The sequence below is a fragment of the Oncorhynchus nerka genome, linkage group LG17 (genome assembly GCF_034236695.1).
Source record: "Oncorhynchus nerka isolate Pitt River linkage group LG17, Oner_Uvic_2.0, whole genome shotgun sequence".
In the NCBI taxonomy this organism is placed as follows: Eukaryota; Metazoa; Chordata; class Actinopteri; order Salmoniformes; family Salmonidae; genus Oncorhynchus; species Oncorhynchus nerka.
Window position 1 is genome coordinate 38,021,588 of NC_088412.1, and position 26,677 is coordinate 38,048,264.

The 26,677-nt window shown below is 40.8% G+C and overlaps 1 protein-coding gene across 4 annotated transcripts in view; it reads left to right on the forward strand.

The window, feature by feature from the left end:
• The first annotated feature begins 947 nt into the window (after positions 1-947).
• Positions 948-26,677, forward strand: part of pbx1b (pre-B-cell leukemia homeobox 1b) — an 86,686-nt gene continuing 60,956 nt past the window's right edge. The window contains exons 1-2 of one of the 4 annotated variants that reach the window (XM_029686534.2): positions 948-1,629; positions 2,968-3,041. In XM_029686534.2, coding sequence (XP_029542394.1) covers positions 1,445-1,629; positions 2,968-3,041 — 259 coding nt within the window. In that variant the 5' untranslated portion in view covers positions 948-1,444. The remainder of the gene's footprint in view (positions 1,630-2,967; positions 3,042-26,677) is intronic. The other 3 variants (XM_029686537.2, XM_029686535.2, XM_029686538.2) reach the window with 3 other exon arrangements.

Sequence of the window (26,677 nt, forward strand, 5' to 3'; positions counted from 1 at the left end):
ACCTAAAGTTGCATTACAAAAGTATTTCGAAGTGTTTTGTGAAAGTTTATCGTCTACTTTTTTAATTTAAAAAAATGACGTTACGTTATAAAACGCTATTTTTTTCCTTGATCACACAGTCTTCATAGATCGATATCTAGGCTATATATGGACCGGTTTAATCGAAAAAAAGACCCAATAGTGATGTTTATGGGACATCTAGGAGTGCCAACAAAGAAGATGGTCAAAGGTAATGAATGTTTTATATTTTATTTGTGCGTTTTGTGTAGCGCTGACTATGCTAATTATTTTGTTTACGTCCCCTGCGGGTCTTTTGGGGTGTTACATGCTATCAGATAATAGCTTCTCATGCTTTCGCCGAAAAGCATTTAAAAAATCTGACTTGTTGGCTGGATTCACAACGAGTGTAGCTTTAATTCAGTACCCTGCATGTGTATTTTAATGAACGTTTGAGTTTTAACGAGTGCTATTAGCATTTAGCGTAGCGCATTTGCATTTCCAGATGTCTAGATGGGACGCCTGCGTGTCGGGTAGGAGTAAGAGGTTTTAACCTAACTCCTAACCTTAGCCATAACCCATAGCCTAGCTAACATTAGCCGGCTAGCTAACGTGTTCCACCTAGCCACCTAGCTAATGTTAGACACAACAAATTGGAGATCATAACATATCATCCCTTTCGGAAATTCACAACACTTTGTAGGATTTGCAATGCGTAACAAATCATACGAAATGCATATCTTAGGTTAACGTACATAATAATACGAAATGCTCTGAAACCAGGTTGCTCCCCGTGCTTGCATGTGGCAACATCTGTGGCAACGTCTCCTGCATCCCTCCTTCACACAGCGCTATGATTGAAGTTTCACGAGAGGCACCTCAAGGTGGGGCTAAATGGTCTCTATTCCCAATAATTTCGCGTAGGCGGAGTCTCACTTTCATACTCTAGCTATGTGCTGCCTTTCAGTGACTACCGTGCGGTACTGTAGCCTACTCAGCAAAAGCAAACGGATGGGATAAGTCGAAATAGCTTGCACTTCAGGTTTCCAAAACCCTCATTCGATACCGCCCAGTCTCTCGGAGAAAAAGTGATTGTGTTTCGGGAAGACACAGGCTCTGACACATGAAAGGAAAACGCATACAGATTCCAATGTTGTAGTTGAAGACAGTTTATCTTTTCCACGCACAGTCTGATCTGCTAAAGGGAGTATTTCATATCAGATTTCACGTTCAGTTCTGACCAGCTGGGAGAGCAGAGAGAGAGGGAGAGAGAGGGCTTGTTTCTCTTCCCCTCCGACTCTGGGTCTTGGAACTCAGGAGCGCAGGAAAGCGAACCACGACGTGGAACCCTAAACCTGTGTAGGCAAGATAAAACGTCCGTCAGAATTTGTTAAGGATTCTCTTTTGCGAGATTGACACAGAGGTGAGAACAAATAGATCGTAAGAGATGGACGAGCAGCCGCGGTTGATGCACTCTCATGCGGGAGTAGGGATGGCAGGGCATCCCGGCCTGTCTCAACACATGGAAGGCACCGGAGGAACGGACGGCGATGGGAGAAAACAGGACATTGGAGACATTTTACAGCAAATAATGACCATCACAGATCAAAGTCTGGACGAAGCTCAAGCTAGGTAAGGTGCTCGGGACCTACTTGGTCAAAATGGACAGCGATTCGTTACGGCAAACTACTCTATGCATTCAATAACGATGGATAATAAGACATTTCAAGAAAGTCAGATTTGTAGTGAAAAATATTATATTGATGAATTGAAAATAATTCGGTTTTCGCGCCCAACAGCCTACAATAATGATAAGCGGGCAAGCGGGCATTTGGAAAAATGATGACATCCAAAGTGCACCAGTTACTAAATGTACACTTTGAAGTTCTATTATTATGAATATTTAGAAAACAGATACTTTTTCTCCTGACTTCCAGAAATTATACACAGTAAAATTGCAGCAGTTTAGCCTACAGGCTGCAACTATAGATTCAAAGTGTTTTCACACTACTGACAAATCAATAAAGACTCGCAAATTTGACATCTCAAGTTTGTGCATGCGATTTGTCATCAAAATAACAAGCATCACGTTGATTGACAACATCATCATTTTGATGAACTTTTGTGCAAACACACCTCTCTATGTCACTCCAGGCACAATATAACTGATAAGGCATAGCCTTAATCTAATATAAATCGATACTAAACTATTAGGTTATCATTTGTTATTTACATGGAAAATACAATGGGCTATTGATAGTAATTGCAGAAAATAATTTGCATCCTGTTGTTGGATATTTTGTTGACTCAGACGCTAAAGAGAAGTGCTCAGACGGACACGGTGCGCGTATTGTATGTGTTTAGCCTACATCGTCGAGGACGAGGAGCAGAGAGGAATCTGTTAAAATGCCATGAAACTCTTTGGACAACATTTTCCGCTGTCGCCTGTTTCAATGCAATATACATGACTGTAATTTATACAAAGTCAACAACCAACAAGACACATGATCATTTTTGACAAAACTTTACCTTTCTAAACAACAAAAATACATCTTCAAAGATATAAATTGTTGTTGATATTGTTGCTCAATCAGTCCATAACTCAGCATGATTTTTTGCATTATATTTTTAGGCAGTAACAAGTAGCCATATATTCTAGTTTACTTTCTTTACTTGCGTCCAGTAATAATAATAATATTAATAATAATAATAATAGGCCTATACATATTAACTTGTCATTTTTAAATAGTACATATGCTATTTTGCTTTTGAAATTAAGCATGCATATAAAAAACACAGCAGGCTCTCAAAAAAAAGGTTGATGTGATGCGCAATTGTATCACACAATTGCCAGTCTCAATAATTTGCGGCCCATGCTTCAATAAACCCGTTATAGCATACATATGTTTTTAAGATATAACACTTTTGTGATTTACGATAATTTTTTTAATTTACTTTGTTTTGTTTTAGGAAACACGCCTTGAATTGCCACAGGATGAAGCCTGCTCTCTTCAACGTCTTGTGTGAAATCAAAGAAAAGACAGGTAGGCCCAATGTTAAATAAAGTTATCTACTGGTAAGGTTTTGATTGCACTTCAAATATAGACCTAGCCTGCACAATTTGAAAGGGAAACTATTTATACTATTGGCTACAGAAGCCCGCGTAAAGGGGATATATTGTATGCGCTCTGATGCGCGCATAGGACTCATAAATGTCTTCACCGAAAGCGCGTTTTACAATTCACAGCCATTCCTATCCACAAACTTGTTGCAGGACATGCATGATTGTTTTTCGATGTGCTTTGAATTACATATAAGGTATACAAATGGTTTATTATACTTGTGTTTTTGCCTTGTGTTGTCGTGTAATCCATTTTGTGCTGTTACACACTATGTAGGCCTACAGTCAGTGCTACTACATTGGAAATCCTTATCAATTATTGTGTCAAACATCTGAGCGCTAAATTACCATCTGCATCATCATTTTTCCCCCTTGTGTGTTAGCTGTCAAGTCTCTCTGCTGAGTGTGTCTCATTTAATTCACTTGTGTCTGTTTTTTCATTTGTCTGTGCTGTTGTGAGAGACATTGTCGCCAGAATAATTTTACCAAGAGCAGATGCAGTGACATTAGGCTTAAGGAGAGGCATAACATACGTCCTCTTTCCAGAATACAAACCCCTTTTCCCTTGACATTTCTGAAATTGGCACAGATAGAATTCAGCGTTGTTTAGTGTGTATATAAAGTACTGTGCCTATAGAAAGTATACACTCTCTTGAACTTTTTGTTGTGTTACAAAGTGGGATTGAAATATATTTAATTGTACATTTCTGTCATTGATCTGCACAGAATACTCCATAATGTCGAAGTGAAAATAAAATTCTACAAATGTTCACACATTTATAAACATGTAATGACTAAAATATAGTTGTTGCATAAGTATTCACCCCCTTTGTTTAGGCAAGCTGAAATTAGTTCAAAAGTCAAATTTGGCTTAACAAATTACATAATAAGGTAGATGGACTCACTCTGTGTGAAATAATAAGGATTAAGATTTAGTTTTAGATTAGCGAGGCCAATTGTCTTACGAGCATAGTCTTATTTCTATTACATCATATTGGATCACAGTCATTCATATTCCATTCACCCAGCTCAATGTAACACCGATAGGTTTAGGTTACTATATGATACTTGAGTTTGCCCTATACCCATCATGTGGTTGCTACAACCTAGCCTACAAATTAAAGTTTATAACGTAGGTGCACAGGTCCCAAACCAAATTGGATGAATGAAGGTGACAGACAATGGGGCCTTCTGAGTGGCGCAGCAGTCTAAGGCAATGCATCGCAGTGCTTGATGTGTCACTACAGACCCGGGTCCGATCCCGGGCTGTGACGCAGCCGGCCGTGACCGGGGGACCCATGAGCCGGTGCACAATCTGCCCAGCTTCGTCCGGGTTAGGGGAGGGTTTGGCCGGAAGAGATAGCCTTGTCTCATCATGCTCTAGCAACTCCTGTGGCGGGTCGTGCGCATGCATGCTGACACCATCGCCAGTTGTACGGTGTTTCCTCTGACACATTGGTGCGGCTGGCTTCCGAGAGTTAAGCGAGCAGTGTGTCAAGAAGCAGTGCAGCTTGGCAGGGTAGTGTTTCGGAGGACGCATGGCTCTCGACCTTCGCTTCTTCCGAGTCCGTATGGGAGTTGCAGCGATGGGACAAGACTGTAACTACCAATTGGGGTGAAAAAGGGGTAAAAAAAACAACTTGCACTGACTATTTGTGATGTAAATTGAGTATATAGTATGCTTATTGGTCATAGTATGGACATAGTTTTTATGCCAAAAATTCCAGGATGTCGTACTACATTCTCCAAAATACGAAGTATACCAACAGTGGACACCATTTCAGTGCTTTTAGGGCCCATAATGCAATTCTTCAGAAAATGGGCGTGGCTTCACATTGTTTTCAAATTTGAAGAAAATGGTAGAAAATATGCAGCCGAAGTACGAGAGCATATACAAATGAATTGCTTTAACTAATTATGAGAAAAGTTAAGAAAATGTTGAGCAATATAATAAAGTAATGCCTTTTCAAATAAGTTACCTTACACATTATGTTGGCTGACAATTTGTTTGCTACTCTATCCTTACGAACCACATAACATATCATTACAGCAGTATGTACCGATATGTTAGCTAGCTACCTAACGTTAGTTGGCTACTAATACATCAATTTACCAGCATATTAACTATATGCTATCTAACTAACTACCCAATGTTTATTGACATGATTATTCCCGTCATTCTTAGCTTAGCTGTGTGGTATAGTCGTTGTGTGTTCTCAATGGACATTCGGGTGCTTTCGTGAATTCACTCTCACTATCTACTCTGATTTCAGAGCACTCTCGTCTGAGTGTGCCAGAGCGCAGAATAACTGATGATGATTTCACGAGCGCCCAACACCCGTTGAACATGCCCGGTGTCAGTAAACGTCGGCAAAAAAACGTAATTCATTTGTTGCCAGCAGCACAGTTACAGTCACCAACACTCTGGATCAGTGGTGTAAAGCACAAAAATACTTTTAAAGTACTACTTATTTAGTTTTTTCGTGTATCTGTACTTTACTATTTATATTTTTGGCAACTTTTACTTTTACTCCACTACATTCCTAAAGAAAGAATGTACTTTTTACTCCATACATTTTCCCTGACACCCAAAAGTATTAGTTACATTTTGACAGGAAAATGGTCCAATTCACACACTTATCAAGAGAACATCCCTGGTCATCCTTACTGCCTCTGATCTGGCAGACTCACTAAACACAAATGCTTCGTTTGTAAATTATGTCTGAGTGTTGGAGTGTGCCCCTGGCTATCCTTAATTTTTTTTTTTTAAACAACTAGAAAATTGTGCCATCTGGTTTGCTTTATATAATGAATTGGACATTATTTATACTTTTACATGTACTTTTGATAGTTAAGTACATTTTAGCAATTTCATTTACTTTTGATACTTAAGTATATTTACAACCAAATACTTTTAGACTTTTACTCAAGTAGGATTTTACTGGATGACTTTCACTTTTACTTGAGTCATTTTCTATTAAGATATATTTACTTTTACTCAAGTATGACAATTTAGTACTTTTTCTACCACTGCTCTGGATAACATGAAAACTGCCTTACCAGCTCTGCTAGGGCAAGTAAAATGGTCAGAGTGAGGTCATTTGTGTCTGGAAGTAGTTAGAAAGCTAGCCTACGTTAGCTTGGGTGCTTGACTGCCATTGTAAGGCCAGAATGCTCGAATCAACCCTACTCGTAGGCCCGGGCATCTAGTGTGCGCTCCGGGAGCGCACTGCCAGTGTGTTTTCATCAGTTATTTGGTGACGTGAATATATTTTGTATAGTTTTATCTAAAAAGGATAACTTTTTTAATGTTTCACTATTTATATATATTTTTTTACAAAATTCACTGAGTAGGATGGTCCACCACTTCCTCCTCTGAGGAGCCACCCCCGGTTGATCTGATTTTTTGAATTACCCCTTCCTCTATTCCCAATATATATATAGCATCTGTAAGGTCCCTCAGTCAAGTATTGAAATTCAAACACAGTCAACTACAAAGACCAGGGAGCTTTTCAAAAGCCTCAAATAAGGGCTATGATTGGTAGATGGGTAACAATAAAAAATCTGACATTGAATATATATTTAAGCATGGTCAAGTTAATAATTATGCTGTGGATGGTGTATTAAACCACCAAGACACATCAAAGATGCAGTCGTACTTCTGAACTGAGCTGCAGGACAGGAAGGAAACTGCTTAGGGATGTAACCATGAAGCCATTGGGGATTTTAAACAGCTACAGAGTTCAATGGCTGTGATGGAAGAAAAATGACATTGTAGTGTCTCCGCAATAATGACCTAAATGACAGAGGGAAAATAATAATACAAATATACAGAATATTCCAAAAAATGCTTATACTGTATGTATGCAACAAGGCACTAAAGTAATACGGCAAAAAAACATGGAAAAATAGTGCACTTTTTGGCCTATATGCAAAGCCTTATCTTTGGGGTAAACCCAACACAACACATCACTGAGTAACTGCCTCCTTATGTTGAAGTATGGTGGTGGCTGCATGTTATGGGTATGCTTGACATCGGCAAAGACTGGGGAGTTTTTCGGGATGAAAAGAAACAGGATGGAGCTAAGCACAGGCAAAATCCTGGAGGAAACCCTGCTTCAGTCTGCTCTACACCAGACACTGGGAGAGGATTTGACCTTTCAGCAGGACAATAACCTACAACAATAAGCCAGATCTACACTGGAGTTGCTTACCAAGAAGACAGTGAATGTTTCTGAGTGGCCAAGTTAAAGTTTTTACTTAAATCTACTTGAAAATCTACGGCAAGACTTGAAAATTGCTGTCTAGCCATAATTCCTAACACCTTGACAGAGCATGAAGAATTCTGAAAAGAATAATGGGCAAATATTGCACATTCCAGGTGTGCAAGGCTCGTATGAGACTTACCCCAGAAGATTCACAGCTGTAATTGCTGCCAGAGGTGTTTCTAACATGTACTGACTCAGGGGGTTGAATACTTATCTAATAAAGGTATATTGGGGTTTTATTTTTCATTAATCGTACCAACAACAAGAAATCCACTTTGACATGACATTTTGTGTAAATCGTTGACAAAAAATGACAATTAAATCCATTTGAATCCCACTTTTGTAACACAATACAATGTTAAGGAATCCAAGGGGGCTGTAGACTTTCTATAGGCACTGTGTCCTGTCCATTATTTTCCCTTTCTAAGACATGGCGTGGAATAGGGACTCGTTTAAATTTGCACTTAGATGTATTGAGATTCTATCGCTGTGTGCGTTTAATATGGAAGCATGTCCACTGTGTTTCATTGTCATTGGTGCATTAAGTAAAATTGGATAGATAGATAGATAGATAGATAGATAGATAGATAGATAGATAGATAGATAGATAGATAGATAGATAGATAGATAGAGGCCACCACCTTCCACCTCCACCCTCCCACAACCTAGTCCTCCTGCCCCATGTAGCTCACTCTCAATCTGGCCAGTGTCTCAGGAGAGCAGGGGGCCTTTTGAGGCCTGCTGGCTCTCTCTCCTTTCTCTGTTCTCTTGGTAGGGTTTTTGGAGGGGGAGTGAGTGGCACAGTAATGCATAGTGTTTTACTCCCTGTCGTTTCTCTGAGTTCATCCAAAGTTCGTCTCTGCATGGAGCAGAAAGTAACTTGGATCTGGCCCTGGCTGGGAGTGCTGTGCACCCTATGCTTATTTTCTCTCAGTCTCGCTCTAAGCCGGCTACGACCCCAACAACCCAATAGCCCAGGTTTCTGTTTCTCCTGAAGGAGAATACTCTGACTCTGACCCCCTCCTCTTCTCAGAGGAGGTTTAGTTACACACTGTGGGTGGAGGACATTAGGGTTCATTGCATCAAGTGAATATAGATATATGGATGTACAAGATAGATGGTTTTGTACATCTCTACTCTTTTATATACTGTGTGAGACATTGTTTCATCTGCTCCCTAGGTGTTGCTGTATAAGGTGTTAGAATTAAATTGTCACCAGTAGTTTTGAAAATATTTTTGGAAAATGTCTGCTGCTGAACCCTGGAGTATATCTCTGTCAAGTAAACCTTGACTGGGTCCTCTTGGCTGGGTACCAAAGTATTAAAAAGGTTATGATGATTCTCCATGTAAAAAGAGCCTACCTGTTTAAAAAAAAAAAAACATTATTACGACTCTACCTGCCACAGTACAGACTACAGACTAGCCCTAGTGAGGCTGTGTAGGGTTGAGCCGGTTTGTCGGTGAGCACGGTTACTGTTAGGTCTTAAAGTAAATGAAGCTCAGCGCAGAACCTACTGACTGCACAGACCTCTGCTGCTGCAACTCTGGAATCGGTCTTGTTTTTAACCATTAAATATGTATGAATGCACCAGATGCATTAGAAAGGCTATTTTGTAGTCTGGTTTTTACACCACATGATTTTCACTTAGGATAATTGTGTTGTTAACATCTTATTGTAACATTTATTTATTTGTATAATTTTGTCATAGCAAAATTGAGGTCTAAGAATTGATATAAGTGCATATAGCACATTACATTATATATTTTTTTATTAAATGAAAAGTGGCCTAGCTTTTAGTCAGAACCTTCATTCACAGTTTTTTGATTTTGTGAATATATCATTATTCGTGGAATTTGGTTTTAGCAAATGGAATGGTCTTTCCCCTCAATCTCCACGACGCATTTTACTTCTCTGACTGTCCACAGTACGAGAGCAACTGACATCACCTGCAGGAGTCAGGACAGAACATAATGCCATGCTCAGGGAGGCAGGACAGGCAGGCAGCGCTGAGTAACCCAGTGCCTGAACTCTTGACCCACTCTGTGTATTTGTACTGGGAAAAAGCGGTGTGGTGTGGTGAGCGAACGGTGCCTAGCAGAATGACTGCTCACTATAAACAAGCACAATGCTGTGCTCAGCTCACACCCCACAGGAAAGGAGAAGAAGAACGAACAGTTGATTTTTTTCCCCTGCCAGGCATCTTTCTTTTTCTTTTTTTTTATTCTCACAGACACTGGTTTATTTTTTCCCTACTTGACTGCATATTTTGGTTGTCTTTCTCTACTGAAAGGAATGCTGCTGTTCACTAAAAGGCCTACCGTGTGTGCATGTGTGTGTCTGTGTGTGTGTGTGTGTCTCTGTCTGTAATACATAATAAAAAGAGACAAGAAAATGTCTAATTTACTTTCATAGATTCTTAGAACTAAACATTGTTTGACTACTTACCCCTTAGGTCACTTTGGAGTACAGTCAGAGTAAGGAAGATAAGTTAAAATTAGCCTTAGGGTCTTGTCTATGACAGTAGGCTACATGTCCCAAAAATATCCACCCAGAATCATGTAATAAGAGGTTTTGGCACAGGGTACATTCCACAAATATACCCAAACAATTTGACTCCAATGCTATTGTGCCATGAAACCTTAACCTTCTGCAAACTCAATGCATTATAACATATACAAATGTAACACAACTCAATCTAACATCAGGGTTTTTAAAATAAATAACACGTTTTAAGTGTCATTCATTTCCTATCTTAAACACAAAATTAATTCATCACAAAACCTGAATGTAGAGGATTGCAAAAATATATGTTTCTATCATGTTTTAAAAACATTGCCACAGTTTGTTTTTGGAACTGATCTAAAGAACTGTCCTTCTCCTTTTGATAAGCAAACTGTTGACATCCAAAATTGCACTTTAGAACATGTTCGAAAACTAATTGACTTCTGTAAACACCTCATCAACGTCATAAATCTCCACCAGTGTCAAACAACCTCTCTGTGACTGAGATGCTCGCTCAGTAAATCTAGGGGTGTGTCCCAAATGGCACGCCCGACATTTCTTCCCGACTACTAAAAGTAGTGCACTGTATATGGCGTAGGGTGCCATTTGAGACGCATCCCTACTGCTCTGACTGGCTGTTTCGTTTTTTTCCCTCTCAACCTCAACAAAAGGCTAGTTTTCTGGTGGCCCGTGTTTGAATAGTGTAAGGTTTCACGCCTGGGGGATGCTCCATTTATAAAAATGACTAGTGGAATGAGGTAATATTATTTTTTGAAGGGTGAAAATGGGGTGTTTTACAGAGGGCAGCGGAGTAATATTTGACGTGGGTGAAATGAGCCAGAGATCTGCTTATAGATAGGTGTATTGTACAGTAGTTTACATTGAGTTGTCAGTTCATTCAGATGGCTTGGCATCTGCCTATTTTTACTAGAAAATGTAGAGTCTATTCAGAACCCTACACACTATAGCACACCATTGTCATATAAACCATTTATGTCTGTCGTCATGATCCACAGAAAATATAATATTAATTTTACCTTCGTAAACCAGTGTGGTATAGAAACTCATAGGAATGAACAATTTGACTGTATATACAGTATTTTGTGTTTTTTAAAGATTAGCACAATGGTGTATTTTGAGTGTGTATCTAAGTTTATTGCCAATGCCGAACTGATGGTAGTCGAAAGATTAATGTTGACATATCAGTTCTCTCTCTATATAAATCCCGCTGGTGTCACTTTGGTATGTGATGTAAAGTGTGTTTCCCAAACGCACCCTGTTCCTTCTATAGTGCTCTACTTTTTGACCAGGGCCCCAGCATTTGGGATGCTGACATAGGCTAGGCCGGGGCCTGTTCAGAGGTAATGTAAACTAGCAGCCTGTAACAGTTTATTTTCCATCCTATCAATGCAGGATGATGTAAATGTCTACTCAGAGTGTTGTGTCACGGTGATATGCATCCCCCTCCCATCCCTGTCTGTTTACGGACTAGCTGGGCGTGTTGCTAATACGTGCAGCAGCTTTTGTCTTTTATCCAGCCCACTCTTCTATGCTGATGCTGCAGCATTCAGTGTGTGTGTGTGTGTGTGTGTGTGTGTGTGTGTGTGTGTGTGTGTGTGTGTGTGTGTGTGTGTGTGTGTGTGTGTGTGTGTGTGTGTGTGTGTGTGCTTGCAGCACTCACAGGAGAAACAGAAACACAAAGCTGTACTCTCCTCCACAGCTGTTTCCCTCCTATCTCTCTGTTTAATCATCCATCCAGCTGAAGCTCTAATTCTACTGCTCACAGAGTCACAGAAACACAGGCAGTGGCAAAGTGGGAAAATGTGACAATGTGCGTTTTTTTGTTGTTGTTGGGAAGCCTTCAAAAAGCTTTGCTCTTCACCTCTTTTTATTAGTAGCATTATTATGAATACAGTATGAAGGGATTTGTCGTATTATTGAGTCCCATGCTATGTTAGGTTTGTGTTTTTCCCCTCCAATCTTACAGGATCATTTAGTTACCTTATCAATTATGGAAATGATCAGAAGGCCTAACTGATACATGTTAACCACATTAAGGGGTTTAATCATAGAATTATTAATGTGATGTGATTGGGTAATTAACAATGGCATCGCAATGGTGGTGACTGTGAATTTGATCGAGCTGTTTCGCGTTGATTTGTTGTTTTTCCCCTCATTATTTTTTGTGTGTGATATTATCCCAGTGATGATAACAGGGAGCAACCTTCTATGTTGTGTGTGAACGTGAGTAGCGAAGACAGAAAGACAGAGAGGCCAGAGAAAAAATAAACACAAGTGGAATGACTAACATAAGTCAAACTCCTATTTCATAGGCTGGTGACCTAGCTACTAAAAGCACTGTAATTTGTTCCTATTATAGCATCAGCGGCAATGCTAAATGCTATTCATTAAAAATGCAGATTATGTGCTTGTGATCTCCAAAATAAAGCATGTTCCAGTCAGGCTGGTGAATGAAATTGATCAAATGGATAGCTGTTTGGTTGGATTTAGCCCTCATGCCTCACCAGACTGAATTAACAGACCACAGTATCCACTGCTTTAAAGATGGGGATATGGTAGCTTAAATCGGACTCTGCTTGCTTTCAAAAGAGCTCTTTTGCAATAAGGTTTGGTCTGCCATAGCTTCCTCTAACATGTTCTGAATTTAATCAAATCTGCAAATTTGTTATGTACATTAAATTGAACATGCAATTGCACTTTCGAATGCGGTTGCCATACCAACCCCCCAGGAGTTCATTTTTCTTAATGCAGGGCTCGGAATCTAATTTCTTACACTCTCCCCTGCTGCTAGGAGCTGCTCCGAGCAGGCGCTACCTCAAGGCTTCCACGGTACCACTGACAGAGCCCCGGTCTACTATCACAGCCTTCAAACACTGGAGCTGTTATAGAGAGAGATGGTGAGAGGGGGGGGGTGAGAGAGGGAGAGAGATAGATAGCAAGGGAAAGGGAGAGCAGAGAGAGAGAGTGACAGAGCAAAGAGAGCGAGAGAGAGAGAGAGTGGAAGATGTCTCTCTCCACGTAGTGGAAATGACACAAATTAATATACACTACTTAAACCAGACTAAGATTAATGGTTGCCTTTCGCGGCAGCTTAGTCCCACTGTCAGTTGCAGAGTGCTCGTTGGACAAAATCAACACTAATCAACATTTATTCCACTTTTGCCCTGGGCCCTCAGGAGTCTTGCAGGCGGCAGGACTGTGTTACCCCTCTCCCCCCCCTCGCCTTCCCCCGTCCGTCTTGCTACGCTTTTCACCTCCAATCCAGCTCCTTCATACATCACCCTGCTCCCTCCCTCCTTCCCGCCCCCCGGCCTGGCTCCTCGCAGGGGAGATCGCCCCCTCCCATCAGGACACATTACAGTCATGATAGATTTCTTCTTTTCATTTGCCTCTGATATTTAACACTTTAAAGCAGTTGCTCTGGCACTTTACATTACAGGAGGTGTGTGTGGACTGTGTGTGTGTGTGTGTGTGTGTGTGTGTGTGTGTGTGTGTGTGTGTGTGTGTGTGTGTGTGTGTGTGTGTGTGTGTGTGTGTGTGTGTGTGTGTGTGTGTGTGTGTGTGTTTGTTTGTGTGTGTGTGTGTGCGCGTGCGTGCGCTACTGAGTATATTTTGTAATCAGAGTGATCTGTGACATTATCTGTCCTCAATCTCACATTGAATAATCACTAGCAAGATGTGTGTTGTGTTGTGTGTATGCATTATGTACATATTTGAGTGTGTTTTTCTGAAAGTAACATTATGTATGTGTATGGCCCATGACTAGGAAACTGAGAACCTCTTTCTCTCCCAATAGGGCTTGTATTTCCTTCAGAGTGAAAGACAAGGCAATCTCCCGTGTATATTTGTGTCCTCATTTCAAAGAAACATAGTATCCATTTCTGTGAAGTTATCAGATTGCGTTGCTGTCTTTCATTCTAGTGTTGCCCCCAATTTTGTTGTACTACATATTGTGTATACACTATGCAGACCTAGACCAACTATCTATCCGTGTTTGACTAAAATTGAATTATTGTAAGGATATGGATTTTTTTCAGCATTCATTAGATTAAACAGACTACCTTTCACATCACTTGTGACATTGATCATTGTACAGATAACATTGCTACTGTTTCATCTGTGTTCATGCAGAGTAGGGATGTGACAAATCAAACATTTTCTTAATGTTTTAAAGATTTTGGGGTTTTCCGTTAAAACGATACAAAATATTGATAAAATTCCATGTGAATTCACAATGCATAAAAAAGTCCCATTGCGCAATCACAGATATATACCGCAGTTCTATATAGTCATAGATAGATACATTAGGCTTTCTGTAACCAGCGCTGTGATTTTCTTACGCCGTCTCTTATTGCACATAGCCTACAATGCATCATCTAAAAAGTAACATAGGCCTACACATAGTGGCTCCATTTTTTAAAATCCTAAAACACCAAACTAGGCCTACATAATTATAAATTAGGCCATCATCACTGCCAAGCGTGAATGATAATTCTTCACGTTTTACATGTGAAACATCCATGCATCTGCATGCCAACCATTTGATCCCAATCAATTTCACGGGAATATGCATTTCGTGGAAAAAAAATGGTATGTGGATGAAGGTCATGCTTTATAGAAAAATCTATAAAGGGAAATAAATGGTTACAGTTTACACTTTTTTAGTTATTTCAGTAAATGTTGTTTTTTTTAGAAAAGGAGAGTTTTTTTTACCCCCAGGGGTGCCAGTTACCCCAGTAGAATATATTTAAAAATATATTTTTATTTATTTCACATTTATTTAACCAGGTAGGCCAGTTGAAAACAAGTTCTCATTTACAACTGTGACCTGGCCAAGATAAAGCAAAGCAGTGCGACCAAAAACAACAACACAGAGTAACACATGGGATAAACAATTTGCTGAGTAGAGTGTTGGAGGTTATTTTGTAAATGGCATCGCCGAAGTCAAGGATTGGTAGGATAGTCAGTTTTACGAGGGTATGTTAGGCAGAATGAGTGAAGGAGGCTTTGTTGCAAAATAGGAAGCTGATTCTATATTTAACTTTGAATTGGAGATGCTAAATGTGAGTCTGGAAGGAGAGTTTAAAGTATAGCCAGACACCTAGGTATTTATAGTTGTCCACATATTCAGTCAAGTCAGAACCATCCAGAGTAGTGATACGAGTCGGGCGGGCGGGTGCAGGCAGCGATCGGTTGAAGAGCATGCATTTATTTTATTAGCATTTAAGAGCAGTTGGAGGCCACGGAAAGAGTGTTGTATGGCGTTGAAGCTCGTTTGGAGGTTTGTTAACACAGTGTCCAAAGAAGGACCAGATGTATACAGAATAGTGTCGTCTGCGTAGAGGTGGATCAAAGAATCATCCGCAGCAAGATGACATCAGTGATATATACAGAGAAATGAGTCGGCCCGAGAATTGAACCCTGTGGCACCCCCATAGAGACTGCCGGAGGTCCGGACAACAGGCCCTCCGATTTGACACACTGAACTCTATCTGATATGTAGTTAGTGAACCAGGCGAGGCAGTCATTAGATGAACCAAGGCTGTTGAGTCTGCCGGTAAAAATACGGTGATCGACTGAGTCGAAAGCCTTGGCCAGTTCGATGAAGGCGGCTGCACTGTACTGTCTTTTATCGATGGCGGTTATGATATCGTTTAGGACCTTGAGCGTGGCTGAGGTGCACCTGTGACCAGCTCAGAAACCAGATTGCATAGCGGAGAAGGTACAGTGGGATTCGAAATGGTCAGTGATCTGTTTGTTCACTTATGGCGTTCTAAGACTTTAGAAAGGCAGGGCAGGATGGATATAGGTCTGTAACAGTTTGGGTGTAGAGTGTCTCCCCCTTTGAAGAGGGGGATGACCGCGGCCGCTTTCCAATCTTTGGGAATCTCAGACAATACGAAAGAGAGGTTGAACAGACTAGTAATAGGGGTTGCAACAATGGCGGCGGATCATTTTAGGAAGTGAGGGTCCAGATTGTCTAGCCCAGCTGATTTGTAGGGTTCCAGATTCTGCAGCACTTTCAGAACATCAGCTGTCTGGAATTGGGTGAAGGAAAAGCGGGAGGGGCTTGGGCCAGTTGCTGCGGGCGGTGCAGAGCTGTTGGCCGGGGTTTGGATAGCCAGGTGGAAAGCATGGCCAGCCGTAGAGAAATGCTTATTGAAATTCTCGATTATCGTCTATTTATCAGTGCTGACAATGTTTCCTACTCAGTGCAGTGGGCAACTGGGAGGAGGTGTTCCTATTCTCCATGGACTTTACAGTGTCCCAAAACCTTTTGGAATTAGTGCTGCAGGATGCAAATTTCTGTTTGAAAAAGCTAACCTTTGCTTTCTAACTGACTCTGTGTATTAGTTCCTGACTTCACTGAAAAGTTGCATTCGCGGGGACTATTTGATGCTAGTGCAGTATGCCACAGGGTGTTTTTGTGCTGAAAGGGGCATGCTTATTTAAGATGATGAAGAAAGCACTTTTAAAGAACAACCAGGCATCCTCTACTGATGGGATGAGGTCAATATCCTTCCAGGATACCTGGTCAGGTCGATTAGAAAGGCCTGCTCGCAGAAGTGTTTTCAGGGCGTTTGGCAGTGATGAGGAGTGGTCGTTTGACCGCGGACCCATAACGGAGATCCTGGTTGAAAACAGCAGAGGTGTATTTAAAGGGCAAGTTGGTCGGGATGATATCTATGAGAGTGCCCATGTTTACGGATTTGGGGCTGTACCTGGTATGTTCCTTGATAATTTGTGTGAGATTGAGGGCATCTAGCTTAGATTGTAGAACGGCCTCGGTGTTAAGCATATTCCAGTTTGTGTCACCTAACTGTACGAACTCTGAAAATAGATGGGGGGGAAATCAATTCACATATGGTGTCCAGCGCACAGCTGGGAGCTGAGGGGGGTCTATAACAAACAGCAACAGTGAGGGACTTATTTCTGGAGAGATGGATCTTTAAAAGTAGAAGCTCAAACTGTTTGGGCATAGACCTGGATAGTATGACAGATCTCTGCAGGCTATCTCTACAGTAGATTGCAATTCCGCCCCCTTTAGCAGTTCTGTCTTGACCAAAAATGTTGTAATTTGGAATGGAAATTTCTGTATTTTTGGTGGCCTTCCTAAGCCAGGATTCAGACACGGCTAAGACATCAGGGTTGGCAGAGTGTGCTAAAGCAGTGAATAAAGCAAACTTAGGGAGGAGGCTCCTGATGTTAACATGCATGAACCCAAGTCTTTTACAGTTGCAGAAGTCAACAAATGAGAGCACACACAGGGCAGGAATAAAGGAGGATTAGGATGAGGCTACGGCTAAAGGCTATAAGAACTGGTCGTCTAGTGCTTTGGGAACAGAGAATAAAAGGAGCAGATTTCTGGGCGTGGTAGGATAGATCCAGGGTATAGTATACAGACAAGGGTATGGTAGGGTGCAAGTAAACCTAGGCACTGAGTGACAATGAGAGAGGTTGCATCTCTGGAGGCGCCAGTTAAGCTAGGTGCAGTCTCCGCATGTGTGGGGGTGGGACAAGGGGGCTATCTGAGGCATGTTGAGCAGGACTAGGAGCTCCGCAGTAAAATAAAACAATGAGAGCTTCCCTAAACAACAGTATTCAAGGCATATTGCCATAGAGAGAGGCATAAAGCAATCACAGGTGTTGATTGGGAGAGCTAAGACAACATTGGTGAGACAGCAACATGTAAACAGCTAGGACAACAACAACGGGTAAATGGCGATGAATGGGCAGAGAGGGTCAGTTTGCTACACACAGGGCCTGAGTTCGAGGCTGGGGCCGACAGATGAACTAAATGAATTACCGTGTTAATGAACAGTCCAGTATGCATCAGCTGTGTAGCCGAGTGATCATAGGGTCCAATGAGCAGCAATAGATGAAACAGGGAGCCGTTCAGGTAGTCGATTACTATGATAGGCGAGCGGAAGACACGGCATTCAGGAAGCTAGCGGGTTGGGGCTAGCAGATGGATCATCGCCAACATCCACAACGTAGAGGCCGGTTGAGAGCACATCGGCCGAATTATGTCAGCAGACCAGCAGACCCGTCGTGATGGATCGACGAGGCATAGGGTTTCACACAAGTGTGTTCAAATCCATTTAATCAGTTTTATTTAGAAATTCTTTAGTGACTAATACTTAAAAGCTAAGTCTAGTTGTCTTATTTTAATTATTTAAATAAAATATGGGGGGGAAATGGTGTTGCACATATCACCATTAATATCCGCACTATGAGGAGATTTGATGTAAAGTCCCTCTTTTTAACTAACCTGCTCATACATTTTATTTGTTCTTTCTTTGTTGTTCTTTTCTATACAATACATTATGTACAATTGCACTAAATATTTTTTGAAAAATGCTACATTTTAAATCCCAGCAGTCTTTAAAATGACAATCAGGGGCAAAATGTTTTCAATAGTTGTTTTTAATGGATTAAAAACATATTAATTGGAATATATATTGGAATGGAATATAACTAATAACGTTAAATAACATTGGAACATTGGAATATAACATTTAATAACAATAACTTAACTAATTAATTCAGTGTAACATTGATGTGGTAACTCTTAAGCGCTGATATTGCATGATTCTAATTTGTACATAGGTTACAAATAAAGCTAAACTCTTGAGCCCACCTCCTGCACTGCTCACACCTAATCCAGTCCCCACCTGTGAATGAAAACAGAGGGAGGGATGCCAATTGAAAAGCTCTCTCTTAAAAACGTAGCCAGCTATTGAGCTATATGACATAAAATGCTGTGTAAAATAGCTAAAAGGCTATAAAGTAACATTAACTGTAAAGCTATCAGTCACTAGTAGAAACATTTACAACTGCATTTAAGTTACGTTAACTTTTTTCTGTATTTTACCTCAGACGATCTGATAGTAAGGTTGCTAGCTAGCGCTCCTAGCAGCTTATGCTAACTAGATAGCTAGCTAGCATTTACTGCTAGTGAAGTTGCTAGCTAGCAAGTTAGCATAATAAACTAGAGCTAACTGGGCTAGTCATTGTCTTAATGGCAGGAAGAAACACATTCATAACCATAAAGGTAAACTAGCCCCTAGGGGGCAGTTACCCCCTAAACACACTCATCCAACATATTACTAACGTTACCTTTCTCAAAAACGATATAACATTTTCTCTCTAAACAAGTGGATTTTTTTAAATCTTAAGGCTTTCCTACTTGTATATCTAAAAAACAATTATAGATATAACTTCATTTAAATATATCTTCAACTTTTTCTGAATTTAATTTACCACAAAATTGTTTTGTTGAAATATCTCAAAAAATTGTGATGAGGTAGAGGACATTTGGCAGCAGTGGCAGCCAGTGAAATTTGGTGACATCTAGTGGTCTTAATGTAATTACAGGTGGGGGGTGGGGGGGGGGGGGGGCGGGGCAGTTACCCCAGGAGGTTAGTTACCCCAGGAGGTTAGTTACCCCCCACAGTATTTAGCCTAGTGGCTGTTGAGTTATGGCCCCATGAGAAAAAAATGTAGCCTAATTGTGTGGTGTTTTTGGTTTAACAATAGAGCTTAACATTATGCTAGGCTATTTATTCTATTTGGTTTGTTATGTAGAATACTGATTAATCATGAAGTAATCTTGTAAGACATATTGATGAAACTTTAATCAAAACTTTATTAAACGAGCACCATTCTGAGAAGTGGCGGGGACAGAATCGGTTTGGGTCTCACGTTATGTCCTTTTCAGATGGTTAAGCGTTGCGCCTGTACTACCATTACTGTACCTCAATTCCACCTCACAACGTTTGCATTTCACCACCTTCTCATTTAACTTCTCAAAAGTGTTGTCATGCAGGACTTCACTGCTATTGCTTGCCTTTCCATTTCTCCAACTGTTAACGACGATAACGTGTGGAGTGCTTTATATCCGTGGCAAATCATTTGAAGGATGCATACAGTGCATACAGTAGTGCATTGTTGCGTTAGGTATTTGTTTATTTTTAAATGTTCCCTTTACGATGATGACCGGGACCTGTTAGTGGTAGTTTTGTGATAACTGCACTGTGGTTTAAATGTTGTGGGGAAAAAAACATTGTTTTTCAGTCAGGGATTTTTTCTTAACGTTAACACTACCAATTTAGTATAAACATTTAAACGTTCACACCCCTTAATGCAGAGCAAAGATGAAAAGATTCCTCTGTTTCAAAGAACAGCCTAAATATCCTTGGTAGAAACCACCCGTCTAACGTTATGCAAATCTTTTATAATTAGACAGTCTAATGCATGGCAGTAATCAGCTGCTGGTGCTCATTATATCTTCCTGTCTCCCCACTGTGTCACCGGGAAACATGCTCTGGAGGAACATTTTATCTCTACCTTTTAGTCTCTAAATATGCTGGATTCCCAATACAACAGAAATGAATCAAAATCATTTAAGGCTAATAGTACCACAGAGTTAAATTGTATTTTCCTACACATCCTTTGATTACAAAATAAGTTTAACAAAACAATTATATCTGCGCCCGCTGAGCACAGATACCTCTGCTGGTATCTATCCTTTACATAATGTATTCGACCCTGCGCCCCCTCTCAACTGTCTTTATAAGGATTGAATACAACCATAGTCATTGTTGTGCCACCAACTGGCATCCTCGAAGTGACACCAACCAAGAGCTTTGTCAGCTCTCCATGACTAGCGTCACAAATGGCAACCCTATTTGCTATATAGTGCATTACTTTTGACCAGCACCTTATGTGCCCTGGTCAGATGTGGTGCACTACTGTATATAGGGAATAGGGTACCAATTGGGACAAGCACTATCTCAGGTGCCAATCGGAATAGATCAGCCAGCTTCATGGCATGGTCGCTTGGCAGGGGAGTGTGTGTGTCTGTGTGTGTGTAAATGTAGAAGGAGTGTGTTGGGCCTCGTGCCCCCTGAAAGGAAACAAATGTTCCGTAGCAGAAACGCAGCGCTGTGGTGGTTTTGGACAGTTTCCCGGTACACAGACACAAGTGACATTTCGGGTAACTTTTAGCACGGGAAGAGGGGGAGGAGGAGGAGGGGTGAGGAAGAGAGGGGAGGGGGAATGCTGCTGTATCAGTGGAGGACAGGGCAATGTGGTAAAGGAGGTTGGTGAGTTAGGAGTGTGTTATGATATGTAGCTAATATAACAATAATGTAATCAAAAGCTCACTGATGAGTGGAAGTGTTTTGGGTATTTCAGATAGCTTAACAATTTTATTTTGAATAACTTATGCATGTCATGCAAATATATACCAACATGCAGAATTGTGCTAAATATGATTTCTGCGTATGGATTTGATCCTAAAAACTTTTAAGAGACTCTTACTTTTGCTACATTAAAACCCATCCAATGCTTTGTTTACTGTACCTTTCTAAAGTACATTTCTCCCAGTGCGGAGAGGTAATGATTGCTTGCTAAACCGATATTGCATTTGATGTCAGAGTCCCTATACATTTAATGACAAAACAAACAATAGCAAAGCAATTTTCTGCTAATATAGAATTTTCCATTTTTACTTAGGGCTGTGATTAGGGTTGGTGTAAACTCTGCTTTGTGTAGGGAAGCTTTTGTCGTGTTGCATTTTTCTGAGCATGAGATGTTATTATAAGCCAACCTTGGCCCTGTTAGATTAGTTGACAGGTCTTTGTTATCCATCGAGGGCCTTGTACAGTAAATAGTTATTCTTACTGAAGTCCAGTTTGTGTTCTATAAATGGCGATCGTTTCCATTCGCTGATGCTGTGCAGTAATACACACCAGCACCTTTGGCTTGGAAGGAGAAAGAAAAAAAGCGGATGTACGATTCGACTGATGACTGAAGTCACATTCAGTGTTTTTCACTATAGGCCTTGGATAAAAATAGTGCAATGTAGGGAATAGGGTGCCATTTGGGAAACACACTAGGACTTTCTTGTGGGAAGAGTTGGGATGGTGTGACTGTGACGATAGACGGGTTTATATACAGACAATTGGCACATCTCCAAATTGCGACCTTCTCGGCCTCACCTCTTTTCCCCGGGCATGTGCCCTTGAGCGTGTGATTCCTGTTAGAACTCAGGCTGCGTCACAAATAGAACATTATTCTCTAAGGACCCTGTTCATCCGGAGTGCACTATATAGGGAATAGGTTGCAATTTGGGATCTATTTTGAGTGTCACTCCTGTGGCCCTCGCTCCTTTGTTCCAGAGCTATAGCTGGCATGGCATTTTTATGACTGGTACTGTAGTGCTGCCTGAACTAAAGGTGGAAGTGCAGGCAGAGGGTCTACTCTGAAATGGAGGAAGTGTACGCTATAGCAATAACTATGCCACATGCAATGGCAGAAGGTCTAATCACACACACAATGGAAAATACTGCTCTCTGTCCTTGGGGACAGTGTGGAGTGTCTATATACTGTACTGTATGCAACTGCTGCAGAAAATATGACAGAATGTGAAGTGTGTACACTAAATATTAAATTTTTACATACATGTGAACTAGATCAGGTCAAGAATGGAGATTTGGTGCTGGTGAGTGATGTTTTTATAGTTATTGTATGTAAGATGTTGCGGATTTTTCTGTTAGAGGTAGGATCATTGGAATTTGATTGTGTGTTACAATCGCCCCTGTCCCGTTCGTATCGATGTTGTTTTACTCAATTGTATGCAAGTGTCCATTGATAACATTGTCATTGGTTGCTTGCTCCTCTGAAATTCACATCACCGCTCCAGTGTTTTCTTATTTCCCTCTGCTATGAAGAGATTGTGTTGATAGCTTTATATTCTGTCAACAGAGGCAAGATAAAGAGGGGTTTAGGAGTTTGGAGGATAGGATAACCTTGATAAAACGTTCATCTCAATGACACTGATTTTCTCCATCTATCTTCATCCATTATGAAATATGCAAATGGAACTGTGGGATGGGAACGGATGGGAGTACAATACAGTGCTGTTAAATGGGCCATTTCAAATGTTCTGTGTACCATGCTGACTTCCAAATTTACCACCATCCAATTCAGTGCATGCTCAAGTGTTTTTCCTGCTCTCTCTCTCTCTCTATCTCCTACACTTCACTCTCTTTTATCATTTATCTCCCGCTCTCTCTCTCTCGCTCCCTCCATCTCTCTAGATTTGGTCGTGTCTTCTTTCCTTTTTTTTCTCCCTCCTCCCCCACTCTGTCTTTCTCTTCCCTTGCCCCCTTTCTTTTTCTATCCTGCCTTGCCTTACACATTACAGATATGCTGCACAGTGTCAGAGTGGCTACTTATAAAATATTAACAGCATGTAGAGAATTTTATATTGACACATTGCTTTTCATTTTTAACTACAGTACCAGTCAAAGGTTTGGACACACCTACTCATTCAAGGGTTTTTCTTTATTTTTTACTATTTTCTACATTGTAGAATAATATTGAAGACATCACAACTATGAAATAACACATATGGAACCAAAAAAGTGTTAAACAAATCAAAAAATATTTTAGATTTTAGATTCTTCAAAGTCGCCACCCTTTGCATTGTTGACAGCTTTGCACACTCTTGGCATTCTCTCAACCAGCTTCATGAGGAATGCTTTTCAGTCTTGAAGGAATTCGCACAAATGCTGAGCACTTGTGTCATGCATAAAGTAGATGTCCTAACCGACTTGCCAAAACGATAGTTTGTTCACAAGAAATTTGTGGAGTGGTTGAAAAACGAGTTTTAATGACTCCAACCTAAGTGTATGTAAACTTCCGACTTCAACTATAGTACTGTGGTGTTTTTTTCCCCATAAAAAATAGATATACAGTATGTCATTTTTAAAAATCCAGTTTGACGTTACAGAGTATTTTGTGTATTAAATCCATTTGAATCCCACTTTGTAACACAACAAAATGTGGGAAAAAGTCAAGGGGTGTGAATACTTTCTGAAGGCACTCTGAAGGCATCTTTTTCTACATAGTATCTGTTCAGTGGTACGACGTTGCATATTATGTATCCTTTTGTGATTTAGGATAGGTGTTTATTGGGACTTTTATCATCTCAGTTTTTATGCTTTTATGAGAGAGGACCAGACCCTTTTAGAAACACCACTGCTCACATTTGGGATAGTGTTTAACAGATGGTATTTGACAGATTATTAATATACACATAACTTTTAATAGCCAAGATAAACAAATATATAGGTCCAATTAAAATTTGAGCGTGCGCGATAGGCAACAAGCTTATAACGAGGAAGATATTACATCACAAAATAAAGGATGGTGGTGCTCAGTGCTTGTGGATTAAGAATTGTATTGTACTAAGCGTCAGTTTAAACTGAGTTTGCGTCCCAAATGACATATAGTGCACTACTTCTGACTAGAGCCCCTTATGGGCCCTCTGGGCCCAAATAGGGAATAGGGTGCCATTTGGGACGTATATTGAGTGTCTGTGAGGGAGGTTGGACTTTTGGAGATTTACAGTATCTGCTCATGCTGATGATTGATTCAGTGCCTCTATTTTATCTCTCTGATTCATAACTGGCCTCCCGGAGCACTTTGGGCCCTGTGGGCGGGTTTAGGGGATGGCCTCTGGTGTCTACTGTTTGGTTGGATGATGGCTTCCTATAAAGAGGGAGCTGTCAATCAAATGATGGGCCTCCCAAATCCTATTGTACATCCAAAATGGCACCCTATTCCCTATATAGTACGCTAATTTTGACCAGGGCCTGTAGTGCACTTTGTCGGGAAAAGGGTGCCATTTGGGACTCTGCCCTAAAGAGGAGCGTTGGTTTGTTCTGAGGCTGTTCTGCTATTATAGCAGGGACTGGAGCAGAATAATGACTTTTGTTGCATCAAGTGCATATCTGTATCTGTCTGCTGGCCTGGCTATATGGCCAAACCAGAGGATGCCATACTAATCCCATGAATGTATAATTTCAATTTGAATATACATAATATCACAAAGACAGGCACAAAGGTTGAGAGGTACAGTTCTGTGGATGAAGGTGATATAGTGATGCAGTTTCAGTCAATACATTCAGATGTAATGCCATCCATTTGGTTTTTCATTGATGCGTTTTGACAGAGGAAAATGAATGATGTTTTGTTTTTAGCAAAGGTGTGGTTAAAAATTCATAGTAACGCTCGATGCTTGGTAATCCACAAGTTGTGTTTGTGCCGTAAAATGGTATGAATTATGTAGCCACTCCTATTGAATTGGATGCCTGTTACCACTTGAACGGATTGCATAGAGGACATTTGATTATCGCACCCAGTATTGCAATGGGAATACACTTCTTCAAAAGTAGTGCACAATATAGGGAATATGTTTGGGTGGCGTAGAGATATCGGCAGCGCGGTGCAGAGGGGAGGCGCTGCCATTTGTTTTACTCTCTGACCGGCCACACAGAGTCACAGGAAGATGACAAAGTGGCTCAGTTTTCCTTTTAATTAATCCTACCTTGCTGACAGCTACCTGTGCTACACATCATCATTAGCAGAGAGGAGAGGGAGGAAGACCCGTCCACACATTAACGATAAGAGAGGAGGATACACCTCGTTAAGTCATTTTTCTTCCTCCGTTTATTGGCTTTATTTATTATTTTACAGCAACACAGTCATCCCACATACAATATTTCCTTGGAACACTGACGCTGTTGCCTTCTCCCAGACATAGAATCGGCACCCTATTTTCTACATAGTGCACTACACCTCTATGGGTCCTGGTCAAAACTAGTGCACTTAAATAGGGAATTGGGTGCAATTAGGGACATATACAGAGACTGCCAGTGGAGATCAGCACTGTGGGAAAGGGCCAACGAATGACACCGGAGGCTCAGGATAGCAAAGACTAGCAAAGACAGTACAGTATGAAGATATGCAGAAACTGCTTCTCCAATAGAAATACCCAATCACGCTTTCAGGCGACGTCATGGCGACGTTGGCTAGCTATGCTCATTCACAGAAAACATTATCGGGTCTGACGGTCGTCTCGCGCCGAACTTCGCTTGTGAAGACTGTCAAATCAAAGGCACTCCTTCAATATGAAGTTGGTTTTGACGAAAATGAAAACGTGTCAGATTGTCACTTTCACGAGGTTGTAGTAATAATAACATGTTCAACTACTTAAGATATTGTTTTGAATCTAGGTTGTGCCTTTAGATTTCTAGAAAATGAACAGCTAAGGAAGAATTGTTCTCTCTCATTGATTTCTCAAACCCCAAACCACGTCCTGGTCTGCTTGGTCGGCTTTGCAAGCATTCCCGGAAGTTTCGCAATGTTGCGCCTCTGGGTTTAGAAACTATTCGGTAATAGATTGCAGAATCCGATGAACTTCTAGACCTAGTGCTTAGATGTAGATTATTTTATTTATTTACTTTGCCTGCGACCTGCCTTTTTGCGAGGAATGGAAAAAACACCCCAAAAAGGGTCCAGCATTTTGAGGGCAATTTCATCCACATCTTCCTGCTGTTCCACCTGCCAGTACCTGACACATTTATTCAAAGAAGTGACATGAAATACTGGAAGCCAAAACGACTAATGCTATTCCCCTCCTCCACCGCTTTCTCACGAACTGCGTCCCAAATTGCACTCTATTCCATATATAGCACATCATTTACCAGAGCCCCATTGGTCCTGGTCAAAAGTAGTACACTGTATGGGAAAAGGGTGCCTTTTAGGATGCAGCATCACATCTCCTTATTTTGTGGCTAGCGGTCCCATTACCTCTCCACGTATTATTTTTGTAGTCATTTGAATTGATCTGCGGTGAAGCCGGACAAAGATTGCTACATATTTAATGTCTTTCACCAGGTAGGCACGTTGAGG